Below are 12,616 nucleotides of genomic sequence, written 5' to 3'. Positions count from 1 at the left end.
AAGCAGCAGAAGAGAATGTTATAAAGAATGGCCCATTACTGCATTTTCATGCATTTAAAAGTTTAAGTGAGATACAAAATAATTATCTATTTTCTGCTACTAAATGTAACATTTTCAAGTAAGTGTAAAAATCTGCCAAACTTTATCTTATCAATAACACAGATTAAATACCAGCAACTCACATCAGCTGCCAATGTTGAATAGCACTGTTCACGATCCCTACTCATTGTCTAAATGCAAGCCCTTACAAACTTAAGGGCAGGAGCTTTATCAGGCTAATAGGGAAAGAGGTGCAGGGCTGTTTAAGGCTCCTTCATTCTCTTGAGCAAGAGGAGAAGGAACATCAGAAGCAGATGATTCAGTTAAGACACTGAGCTCTGCAGACTGCAGTAGGATTACATGAATCATACCTACAGAGCCTGAGCTTTCCGTTCAAGCTCGGATTACTCACACCGCCAACCCCAGGATTAGCATAGGGCTAATTCTTCCTGCAGCAGACTTTGTGCTAATGACCTTTCTTGTAGGGAAGAAGCCTTCGCAACTTCTCAATATCAGACTAAGCTGCAGCAGAATTTCCCTGAAGTGCACCTCAGTAAACCAGTGACCCAGTTAGATAAATTAGGAAGTTTGGCAGGAGCAAAACAGCCAATGTTGTTTATATCACAGTAGCCATCTCATTTCTTAATAAACCAGTAATCAGAACGAATTACTAGAAAACATCTCTTAAGAAAAATTGGAAAACTGAGATTGGAAATCCTGGAGTTGACCACAATGTTCCACTTGCCTCTAAAGAAAGGTTGATGAAAGTCCAGTGACGAGTTGGGCACAGCAATCACAAAATGATAGTAGTCATCTACAATACGAGAAGGGTGAAACCTTGGAACCATGATGTGCCTTATTGTATGCAGGTATTTGGCCAAGCTATGCAGTATTCCTTGTACAAAGAAAGAAGCAGAGCCAGTTTTTTCACAGGACTAGAACTAAGTCTGTTTTTATTTTATACATCACTAACTACTAGGTAGTTTCATGTCAAACTTCTAAATTACACAAACCTTTTTCCCATGGAGTTTTGCTATGTCATCTTCAGGTATTGGATACGGATCCACTATCAGGGCTGGGAAGAAGGTAGTGCTGGGGACCTAGCAGTTCTGAGCGGTCTTTGCACAATGAAATATCTGCACATCCTAGCTCAGCACTTCTGGGCACCTCCACCTGTGCTTCCTTAGCTGTCCTGTTTTCTAAGGAAGCCCTAGAATTCCTCTTTTATTGAGGAACACTTCCTTTGTACTCTAGGACCATACTGTCTACATACGTGTGGCAAACCTGTTTGTACAAGGCAAATACCTTCCACACATTTTCCAGCATTTTGCAGAAGAAAGCCTGGAATCTTCTATATATCTCATATGAATAAGAAAAATTAAGAACCCAAACAATTATTTTTCTGTCTTCTTTATATTTTGATTTTCTCATCTTCTGCCCTAAATTATTGTTCTAATGGGTGCCAAGCCAAATCAACCCCAAGGCAGATGGTCTTACGTGCTTTGACAGTGTGCTTTGCCCTCCATAAAGTGCCATCTGCCTGCTTATCTTTTGTCAGCTCAACTAATCCCGTTTCTCTGAGAGACAAAAGAGGACAACTTTGCACATCACTGATTCTGCCTCTGCCTCCAGCCTGACCAACTCATAGTTGATACTAAGAAATTTAACATATTCCATTTGTTAGTGACAGAGGAACTTCTTAAAGCTAATGACTATCTTCCCTTTCATTTACATGTAGATACAATCTACTAGCATAGACACAAGTATACAAGTAACACATTAATGGAGCTGTTTTTTACAAATGGTCAAGGTAAATGAACAGTGTAACAGAACTTAATACACATTTTAACTGTTAGGTAACTACCAGTTCATTTAAGCAGCCTGTTTGCAAGAGGGTATCTACAGAAGTGGTAGTCCTGCTTCTCGAGTGTGGTCATGACTTTGGGCAAACAATCATTATTACAGGCTTGGTACTCACATTTGGAGGCCATCTCCCTTTCCTCTAACGTCAGCTTTCTGTCTGAAGATAGGAACTGATTATCGTCTCTGGGTAACTTGTAGGTTGCAAATAAAGGGTTTATCAGATTAGCATTAGCAGCACTGACATTGTGACTTCAAGCCATCACAACAATATAGAGTCACGGAAGCTGGAATTAGTTTTCGAAGGGGAAAAAGTACCAGCTCAATACTGTTAGCAATGCCCATATAATTATATAGAATGGATGAAATGCAGAGAAGGAGTTCTTGCCCTTGCCTCTGTCACCTCCTATTTTGAAAGCAAGAGGTCTTGAGCTTGCATTAACCCAGTCAGAAAGTATATCCCGGTGACAGCAAGGTAGAGTGTCCTGAATGTGAACTGCAGTATTTTATTGCAGGACAAATAGCTATTAATAACATATAAAATACAAATGAAGGCAGATCTTTTGACAGGCAGGTCACTTTTGATGTAGACATGAAACAAGACATCCTAACAGCACCAGTTTACATTACAAGACATCTTCCATCACAAATCCTTGTCCTAGCCAAGTCCTCAAATCTCTCAAACAGCATATATTTGAGCGTGCCTCCAGGTCAGGCTCATGTGAGAGGACATCCCTAGACATTTCAGGGGGTGATGCCCCAATACACATATATATAGTCATATACACTCTTTGTGCTGTTGAGTGAAATAATACCATTCCAGCTGTGGCAGAAGTTGAAGATCCAGAACAATAGTTATTGTAGGATAGATATATTGGAGCCAGCACTATCTCATCAGCCTGCTACCTGAAAGACCAGGCTGCTGTTTTTAGGCATGCTTTAGCTGGCATCTATGAATTTAGAAGCAACTTACTGTCTTTCTCTGAAAATTCCGTTATTTGTAGAAAGTTTTTTTCCACTTACTTTACTGAGTTGGGTTGTCTGTGGCAGAACCCCATGACAACTGGTATTGTTACCTTCACTTTCAACTTTCATCCAGGAACTTGACAGATCAGAGTTCTCTGTAGTGATAGAGAGTTTGGAGTGGGAGGTTCATTGAGATCAGTAGCCTCCAAAATGGAGTGTAGGAAGAAAATATGTAATACAATTTTTTAAAATAATAAAATAAAATGAAAACTTAACAGAAGTAAATAAACAGTATCACAAATAAAAAGATAAATTAAAAAAATTATAATGCAAAAATATACTAATGCAGTAGAACAAGTATATAATTTATAAATTAATAAATTGGGGTCCATGCTTAAAATTTTTAAATGATGGGGTATGTGATGAAAAAGGTTTGGAGTTCGCTGAACCAGATTATCTCAAGGGGGCCCCTTCCACCCAACATTTCTGTATTACGCACTGTGTTTTGGTATTAAGTCTATAAAACAATGTTTTATTACTCCCATCCTTAATTTGACACAGCTATATATAATCAACAAGAACGTAGAGTTTTTACATTCTGGTTTCTGCTTCAGACAAGTAGTCCAACATTAATAAAATCTTGCATTAATCAGAAAATCTTTCAAAACTGGAGCCAGTTGTTTTAGATAACTTCTTCCTGTGAAGAACCAGAACTATGTGGTAGACGTGTTTGCACCCTTAGCCGAATGTTATGTTAAGATAAAATACATTAAACACATCTGGGCCTTAAAAGAAATGCAATTACACAGGATTTACTGCTCAAATTACAGCATTCATGGAAACTTTATTTATGATTACAAATACTGTTATGCACCCTTTAGAGAGTATCACTATTATAGAGGTCTTTTTATCACAGCCCAGATTCTGTGCAAGTGTGTCAAAGTAAAGTGATTGTTTTAATAGCATACATACACAACATACAAAACTGTAAACAAAAGAACAGCTGCATTCCAGTGTGTATCAGACTGCATTCCATGGTATAAACGAGCCGTGGGAAAAAAAAGTCTTTTGGCACTTCAGGTGTTAATGAACAAGCTTTTAATACAAAGTATTTTAGAGAAGCTTACATACTCTTTAAAGTGGTCTTATAAGATCCTAACTAGTACAAAACTATGCTGCTTGCAGCAGTTTTGAAGTTAAGTTCTATATTAACTACAGCTTTCACTGAAGATATTCTTCGAAAGATGCCATAATATCTCTCTGCAGATTCACATCAATTAGCCAAGCCATCTGCAAGAAAGCAAGTTAGTGTCTTTTCATAGCAATCAGACATTTATGAATACTATGGAGGTCATATATTTAATAAGGATTTAAGAAAAAACTATAAGGCATCTTCTAAAAAAATGTATGCCTTCTCTGTTATTACAAGTTTGAGTGTGCCTGCTGTTAAAGTCCTCTCATGAATTAAGAAGTGTTTATTCTAAAAAAGGTAGCAATTAAAAAGCAGTCATTACCTACACCAATAAATAGAGTTAGTTTTAAAAAGGTTCAGGTTTGATATTTCAGATCAGAACAGTATGACTAGCACTTTTCTTGACATGGAACATGTTAAAGAGGATAGACAGCTTGCAAGACTCAAGGTTTGAAACTATTTAGAAGGTATATATAATATTTTATATATATATAATATAAATATATAAATAGTATAAATATATATTTTAATATAAAATATATCTATCTAGAAGGCATAAATAACATTTTATTATTTACAATTTTAGTTTACCACACAATTTTTCTAAGCTTATAGGAGTAATAGGACCAAGCAGATAGTTTTTTCATAGTACATCACTTGAAAACATACTTTGAGTTTCCTATTTCATTTTCTGGACTAATTCTTCAGGTAGTGTAGTTCTGTTGTTTTCAATTATTCAGATCCTTTGAAGTTAGGACCTGGCTTAATATTTGTTTATTCTCTACTTGAGTTGAAAAAAAATCAGGTAGCAAGAGTCAGCAACTTACTGCTTCTTTCCTCCTGCGTTCTTGTTCCATTTTTCTAGCCAAGTTACGGTCTTGATCAAGAATATGTTGCTGAGCTTCGGGCAGTTGTTTGTTCTCGTGCATTTCTTTTTCAAGCTCACAGTCTGTCGCAGCCATGGCATCCAATCCTGTGCTTTCATGGCCTCTAAAGACATGAAAAGAAATCAGTGGAGGATAAAAATTGTCCTTTTTCTTCATAAGAACATTTTGCACCTGATAGAATTCTGCAAACAATTTAAATCAGTGCACAGCACTCAAGCCATGATTCTGTTCCACATGTTGTTCCATGGTAATTTCCCTTCATAAGATGTATGTGCCTGTAGTTGTTGGGCTATAGTAGGTTCAGGTTTCCTGTGTCCCATTTCCAATCTCTATGCATGTGGGATTTATAGACACGCTACACAAAACTTACATACACTGTCTTTGAAATTCTTAGTTTTCTGTTACTTTCTTGGCCCATAATATTTTTCTTCTACCTTCTTCCTCCTCAAGTAGGTATTTGAGGTATATTTCACTAACTTCAGGCAAACACCTGTAACGTCTTATTCCATAGAGCTACATGCCCGGTTTTCTCTTCAGAGACACCAGCTGAAGGTGCCTGGACTGCACTATATGTTGTAAACCAGGAGCGTACTCTTAAGTCTCTCAAATGCTCTGACTTGAGATAATAAGATATTAAATATTAAAATAATACACTCCAAAAAATTAACCTATTCTAATAGCAATGGGCAGGAGCAGGAGAATTTAGGAACCAGTTCAGACTTATCTTTCACAGGGTCAAATAGACAAGAAAAAAAATCAATACTACTGAAGAGGGAACTATTACAGAGCTTCCAAAAGGTGGCAAACAAAATTCAGGATATTATTGCAAAGCAGTAATTAGTAGGCTGTCACTCATCCCACTCAGCATAACCATATACCTCAGACTGGGATACACAAATGGGCACTCCCTAAAAGAGGGACTGCAAACAGGTAGGGAAGAATACTACAGCAGGGGCTTATGTAATATGCTTCTCTACAGCAATGCAAAGAACTCTGCTGCCAAAAGTGGTGTGCACTGGAACCCCTTTAGCCATGTTAACACCATGTTCTTGAAGACTAGAATATCCTATATCCCAGTAGGATAGCAGTAAGATGAGGATATTCCTGGCTACAGGTATAGGAGAAATAATATATTGAGGACAAATACGAATTCTAGTCATGACCAGAAGAATTGAGTGTTCTAGGGGACAAAAAAACTCCCATCCTAACACCCAAACAAAAATCAAACAATTTCCCCCCTCCCAGAAATCCAAAACCAAAACAGAAATCAAACTAACAACAACAATGAAAAAAGAAATTCCCAGGAAGTTTATTTGACTGCTGAAATAATACTGATTTGATGGGAAAAAGCTGCTTTTTACATTTTGGATGTACTGTTGTGCTTGGAGTGGTACAGCTCCATGACTTTGTCTGATATGTGGCCATTACCTAACCCAGAACACTTGTTCCTTAATAACTAACCCACCCAGTACCATACAAGCACAAAACAGAGTAATATTTAAACGTGTTACAAACCTTTTTTTTCCCTGTGGAATGTTTTGCAATTCCATCTCAGATTGCACCAGAGGCCTTTTTACCTCTGGCACTTGCCCACTCTTCTTTAACACTGCTTCTCTGAACTGTTTGAAGCTCTCAGCAGATGCTTTTATTGGAGCTGGAAGCTTCATTGTTTTACACAGGCTTATCCAGGAATCTATATTCTTAAATCCTGTATCCTGAAGGTGTTAGAAAAAGGAAAACACAGCAGAAGCAAAAATATGGTAAAACTACTAACATCCATTACCTGCTCAGTTCTTACATTAGCAAAAAATTTTTTGACTAGCTCTATTTGGAAATATCTACAACAAAATAGCCTTCCTTTTGCAGGACATTAGTGCAAATATAAAAGTCTGAACAGGCTTAGATATATTTTCTCATCCACTCTGAGATTCTTTAGCAATATGCTAAAAATTGTTAGTATTTATATCTATTCTTACACTTCAAGTCTGCCTCTCTTTTTTCATTTCAGAAAACAGGAATTCACAAGGCTGAGTTTACACAAGGTCCATTGACAATGTTTTAATACAGAAAACATCCACCTACTCTCTATATGTAATCCTTACATAGCAATAGTTTCGCATTAGGCTTGTGGGTTTTGTTTGTTTTAAATACCCATGTTACCCCATTTCCCCTGTGGCATTTTCTTCACAGCAGAAAACAGCATAAAAGCAGTATTATTAAGAAATCCTGCTTCTAGCAGAAGGTCATGTGTTTATGAAGGAAATACATATTTTTGGAATTGAATTCAATATGTTAGTTAATAGCTCTCTGAAAGCTAAGTGCCTAAAGAAAAATTCTAGAAATATTTTAGCTCAATAGATTATAGAGAAAATAGATTATAGTCCATTAGCTAAAATGATCTATTATTAGTAATTTTGATTTAATGTTTTCAAATAGCTAACTACCAGAGAAGAATTTAACAGATAAGAAAATTTCTCAGTTCTTCCACTTAACATAAACAAATATTTCTTAGCATACAGTTTAAGTTAACTTTTATAAATACATTTAGTCATTAAAAATACTTTGTCTTATTTCAGAACAGGTTTTTCAATAGTACCCAAGACTATATTCCACACTACTCTTATTTTTGTTACCAGATCAGCAAGGGAAAGCACACTAATAACTTGGATATAAGAACTAGATAATATTAAAACTAAATGCAACAAACCATATTTTTATATGACAACATGGATATGTTATTTTATATATGTCTCATGTACCTTCTGAAATGCCCAGAGTCTATACATTTGTTTGGTTTTAGCACTAAAAATCAGACAAATCTGTACAGATTATAACGGTGCCTGAGACCTATCATACACTAAATATTCTAATTGTAAAAGAACTGATTTTTAGAGAAGATCCTAAGTCAGGAAGTTACTCAGCCTAGTAAGTAAACTCGCCCTCCTCTCAAATAGAACTTGATCAACACTTACCTTTTTTGGAAGAAGTTCAGATTTTGGCTCTAGTATGTTTTTATCATTAGGTTTATTGTCAGGTGTATAATGACCTGATGGAAGAATAAAATAAGGCTTTTCACTCATGTTGATTTTATGGATATATTTCCCTCAAACTTAAATGATAAAACTTCAGTCATTCCAGGAATGACTTATAAACTTACACTGCAGTTTACTATTATTTGGTTCAGAATGACAGAAATTCTCCCAAACATTTCCTAAGATTATGTTGAACTTCTCTCCACTTTTGGGCAGGGAAAGGGATAGTTAGCTCAGCTATAGATGAGAAATTAACTCTTTGGTTGATTCTAGGAAAGGTCCCAGTGGAACGCCCAATAAGTTTGGTCAGAAAGTCTCAATGCAGCACTTTGCCACTTACCTCCTCCCCTTTTCCCCCCAACCCTCTTTCCCTTTGATTCCAGCATTATTTAAGGGTACCTCATTCATTATGTAAACTCATTTTGCCTAAAGCTCTCAACCCTATTTACTTTTTTGGTTTTTTTAAACAAAGCAAATAGGTCAGCCAGCAAAGGCTAGTCATCACATTTCCAGTAGCCTAGAGGATGCACAAAGGCTCCATGCTGTTACCTCTTTATTATTTGAGGGGAAAAAAAGCCTAAACACTTTTTCAAACTAGATATAAACATCACAGATATTTTATGTCATTCAGCAATGATCCTCTACTGCAGTTTGAGATGTTTCAGTAATTAAGTAAATGCTTAATAAGAAACTTAAGGTAACATGTTGGCATATTTTTATTATGCAAAGGAGAAGTCTCTGGATGCTTGGATCCAGAATTCTAAAGGCAAAGTATCAAACCCTCACTCAGTTTGTCATAAATGGTGTTTTCAGAAAGACCTCACAGCCTCAAAACTTTTTAATTGAAAACGATTAACTAAAGCCACAGATCAAGTGGAGCTGCTGCAAGTTCAAATAAAGGGAGGGGCAGTACATGCATGCATTGCTGTGTTAAGACCGTGAAAATGCTGAAGAGAACACCATGGAAAATTAAATCTCCAGTTTTAGAACTGCTTTAATACAATTCAAATAACTAGCATTATTCTTTGGTAAAAATTAAAGAGTTATTTAGTGAGCAGACTGTGCCTTTTAATTCATCTTTTTCAGAAGCTTGTTCTGTCCCCTGTCTAAACCTGTAGAAGTAGGCTACAGGGACAAGGGGTAAAGGAGAAACAAAACAATCATGTCTGGTAACACTGGACTTGCAGCAGGGATATTCAGTTCAATTCTTTAGTTTGAAAGATGTATGAAGTATAGAATGCAGCTTTCAGAGGGCCTATGTTCTTGTAATAATTGCAAGTTTGTTTCATGGTGGAAGCCTGTTTGACATTAATTTACTGTCAGACCCTTGTCACCAAAAGCCAGAGATAATAACTCAAAATACTCCATGAAGCTCCAGCAGAAGATATTTTAAAGTCCAGTGAAGTTCAACAAATTGAAGCATCAGTTTTCAGACTTCCTTCCTTTAGTACTATCCGTACTACTAAATTCCTACATCAAAAAGTAATTTGCTTTATACATTTTAACAGAGAACAAGAACCAAACATCCATTTAACTTTTTTTTTTTTAAAGCAGCAAATCAAAAAGAAAGAGCAAGGGAAAACATCACTCCCTCCATTATTCTGGATAATTACAGGTTGTAATTTGTTTGTACAGATTGTACAAACTGATTAATATACAAGTTCTCAGCATTTTATTTCTTTAAACTAGGTTCATATACATTTGTAACTTTGCGCTCCTGATATCAATTACAATTTTTATTATGACACTACATACTTTGTTTTTGACTTAAGGATATTGAATCAGCAGTTCTCACACTGGCCTTGTTTTGAAGTTTATTTGATCTGTCTAGATGTCTTGTTTGCTCAGCTTGTTTACTCCAGTCAGCGCTGTCAACCTGGGAGATTGTGTTGGATACCTAGAAGAGAAGCTAGACTTCAAAATATGTTCTTCAAAACGTGTCTTTAGCATATGTGGATTCTTATTATACAGCATCAGGATTAAAGGTTTAGAAGTTTAGAGCAGTAAGTTGGTACAGCACCAGCTCCTGTAAACAGCAGGGAAGAATTAGATTTCATTCATATTATGGTAACTGAAAGTAAGTTCATACATCAAGACTTTGGATTTCGAATCTGTTCTACTCAGCCATCCTGAGTGATGGAGTGGGCAGAGCATGAGAAACTGATACAAGGTCTTTAACCCTTAACACTGCACAATAGAACAAAGTTGTCATAAAGCCAGTTGCTACACTCTGGCTTGTGGATCAGTCAACTGTGATCTTCAGTTCAGTTGTATTTTTTCCTCTGTGCAGTAATCCCTTGAACTGAGGAAGGTGTTGCAGAAACCTGAGTCATAATATACACTCCTTGCTATGTTGGACAGTGGACGCCAATGGGAAAGGGTGAGCTGCTTTTCTTCCTTACTTACAGGATACATTCTTGTGTTCCTAAATTCAAGAGGTGGTTTATATTAATTTCTGAAAACAAAGGCTAGTACAGCCTTGCTAAAGCAGGTAAATTTTCAACCATGTTGAGAAAGACCATTAAACACCTTAAGATAGAAGAGATCATGCTGCAGTAACATCGATAACTCCCTTTGTTACACAGAGGTCCTTCTAACCAGGATAGTCTCCAAGAACATAGTGAGATAGAAATTAACAGTGACTAAATATTTCACAACCTCATCTAGACCCTGAAAGCCCCAGTTTCCATAGCTTTAGGAAAAGGAATAAAAAGCAACACACTTTTCCAGTATAGCCTCTAGAGCCTTCATAGTATTACTGAGTTTGTGAAATTGATATTTCTAGAAAAACATCTGTTACAAGCTGCCTGTCTGTTTTGTGAAGCTGTAGGTTTACAGGGTGGACTTTTAACCTGTAAGCATGCAAGGATTACTTAAGTCCAAGCTATAGCCCTAAAAAGAAATAAAATAAGCTTTATAGTACACCATAAACTTGATTGGCCAAACTTTCCTTTTGTGTTGCAGCCAACAGACAATGAAGTAACGCCCTGTTAAAGGATAAGAATCACTTTGTTAGTAGAGTTTTAGAAAACTTTTGTTCTAAACCTGAAATGGTCTTTGTCACATCACATTCAAGCCTGAAGTACTATATTATATCTTATTTAAAGGAGTAAGAACATGCTTTAAAGACATTATTTGAAATGAATTCATTGGAGAGAAGCACATATTCACCTCTGGAAGAGCATGTCTGCACTGAGTGACAAAAGACTGATTTGTCTTTGGAGTACTCTGAGGAGTTTGCCGGTCTGGGGCATCATACGGAACACAAACAGCTGAGATTACACCTGAGAAAGAAGTAGAGTATGATTTTCCCCTATCATACAAAGTGCAGTCCTACATCTCAAAATTAGGTCACTGTTTAGATCTGTGGATTAACTTAGTATGAAGATATGTATGCTAGCTGCACAATTTAAGAGTTATTTTTAATCAGATTTTAATTGATTTCTCAGTTAATCAGCTACAAGCTCAAGCTGTCTTTTACCAAAACCTCAGAAGTGTCTGATGTTATTAAACCTTTTGAAATGAGGGAGGGAAAAGAAAAGCTCCTTGGATCAAGTTCCTAAGCAACTTCATGTATTTGATACGTTTAGACAACAGCAATCAATTTAGAGGACCTACAGCACCAAGTCTTAAATTCAGCTAATAGGCATTTCAGACCTGACCTTGAGTAGTGGTGATGGGTTTAAGCATCTAATTCCTGCCTTAAGGTGTTCAGCACTTCCTGTAACTCTAGGTTCATTAAAGTGTCCTTTTCCATCTGAACACCTCCTCCTGTTTGAATACTACTCTGTCCCACCACAATCTGAAACTCTAGCCAATCCTCAGTGCTGCCATGCTTTAATTTACATCATGCTCTTTGCAATCCGTACCCTGCAAGAATTTTTTCTCATGTCCACTTGATAGCCTCCAAAATTCCAAGAATAAACTTCTTGGGCATTGCAAGCATCCTGGCACCCATTCTTCCCTCGGCAGTCAAATATAACCATAAAGGTGTTACCTGAAGGAGAGAAGGCATTTTGTTCTGGTGGCTTAAGTGATCTGTTCTGTAAAGGCTGGAGCCTCTGCTGTACATTGGGAGGTGGCTGCTGCAGCTCAGATGATCCATGATTTTGCAAGCTACTAGTAACAGATGAGTGCTGTGCTTGCAGAACAGCATTGCAGGATGTCCTCTGTAAACAAAGTGGTATTCTCTATAAAGAGGTTATGGTAGTTAATACAGCCAAATCTTCAAATCTTTTTAATAGTGTTTTGATCCCCTTTCCCCACCACTGCTCCCATTTCCACTGTTTATCAGACTCAGTAGTCCTTGTATTGTGATACTTATCCAGCATTTTTTTAAGAGTTTAGACGACAAAGAGACGTGAGGTAAAATGCACTTACTATCTTGGTTGACAGATACAGAAAACCCCTAAGAACAAAATGTAATGTGAGGATTTGAAGTGTGATGTTTGTTGTTACTCAGAAAGTCAGTTAGGGGCTGTTACAACTGACCAAGCTGAAGCTTATTTCTCAGATCCTGTTTTTTCAAGTTTATTGCTGTCATTCTGTCACTGCAGAGGCTGCTCTTCTTAAGCAAAAAAAGTGTGTTGCATAACTCCTCTTCTCAGTCTTTGCTTATGAAGATGTAGAAGGAGCAGCTG

The 12,616-nt window shown here is 36.8% G+C and overlaps 1 protein-coding gene and 1 long non-coding RNA gene across 13 annotated transcripts in view; one reads left to right on the top strand and one right to left on the bottom strand.

Moving 5' to 3' along the window:
- The window catches only part of LOC116790765, a 43,467-nt gene that overhangs the window by 18,900 nt on the left and 11,951 nt on the right, over window positions 1-12,616 (top strand). The window contains exon 3 of the long non-coding RNA XR_004358485.1: window positions 10,267-10,356. This is a non-coding gene — a long non-coding RNA (uncharacterized LOC116790765). The remainder of the gene's footprint in view (window positions 1-10,266; window positions 10,357-12,616) is intronic.
- BRDT (bromodomain testis associated) overlaps window positions 3,947-12,616 on the bottom strand; it is a 50,915-nt gene continuing 42,245 nt past the window's right edge. For 11 of the 12 annotated variants that reach the window (XM_032696103.1, XM_032696093.1, XM_032696095.1 and 8 more), the window contains 7 exons: window positions 11,974-12,145; window positions 11,148-11,260; window positions 9,732-9,873; window positions 7,917-7,990; window positions 6,460-6,659; window positions 4,885-5,047; window positions 3,947-4,155 (listed from right to left, as the gene is read on the bottom strand). In XM_032696103.1, the coding sequence (XP_032551994.1) occupies window positions 4,087-4,155; window positions 4,885-5,047; window positions 6,460-6,659; window positions 7,917-7,990; window positions 9,732-9,873; window positions 11,148-11,260; window positions 11,974-12,145 (933 nt within the window). In that variant the 3' untranslated portion in view covers window positions 3,947-4,086. Of the gene's footprint in view, window positions 4,156-4,884; window positions 5,050-6,459; window positions 6,660-7,916; window positions 7,991-9,731; window positions 9,874-11,147; window positions 11,261-11,973; window positions 12,146-12,616 lie in introns of those variants that run through there. The other variant, XM_032696104.1, reaches the window with a different exon arrangement.

The sequence above is a fragment of the Chiroxiphia lanceolata genome, chromosome 9 (assembly GCF_009829145.1).
Source record: "Chiroxiphia lanceolata isolate bChiLan1 chromosome 9, bChiLan1.pri, whole genome shotgun sequence".
NCBI classification, from domain to species: domain Eukaryota; kingdom Metazoa; phylum Chordata; class Aves; order Passeriformes; family Pipridae; genus Chiroxiphia; species Chiroxiphia lanceolata.
The sequence above is the reverse complement of the archived record's forward strand: the minus strand, read 5'-3'. Positions and strand labels throughout refer to the sequence as shown.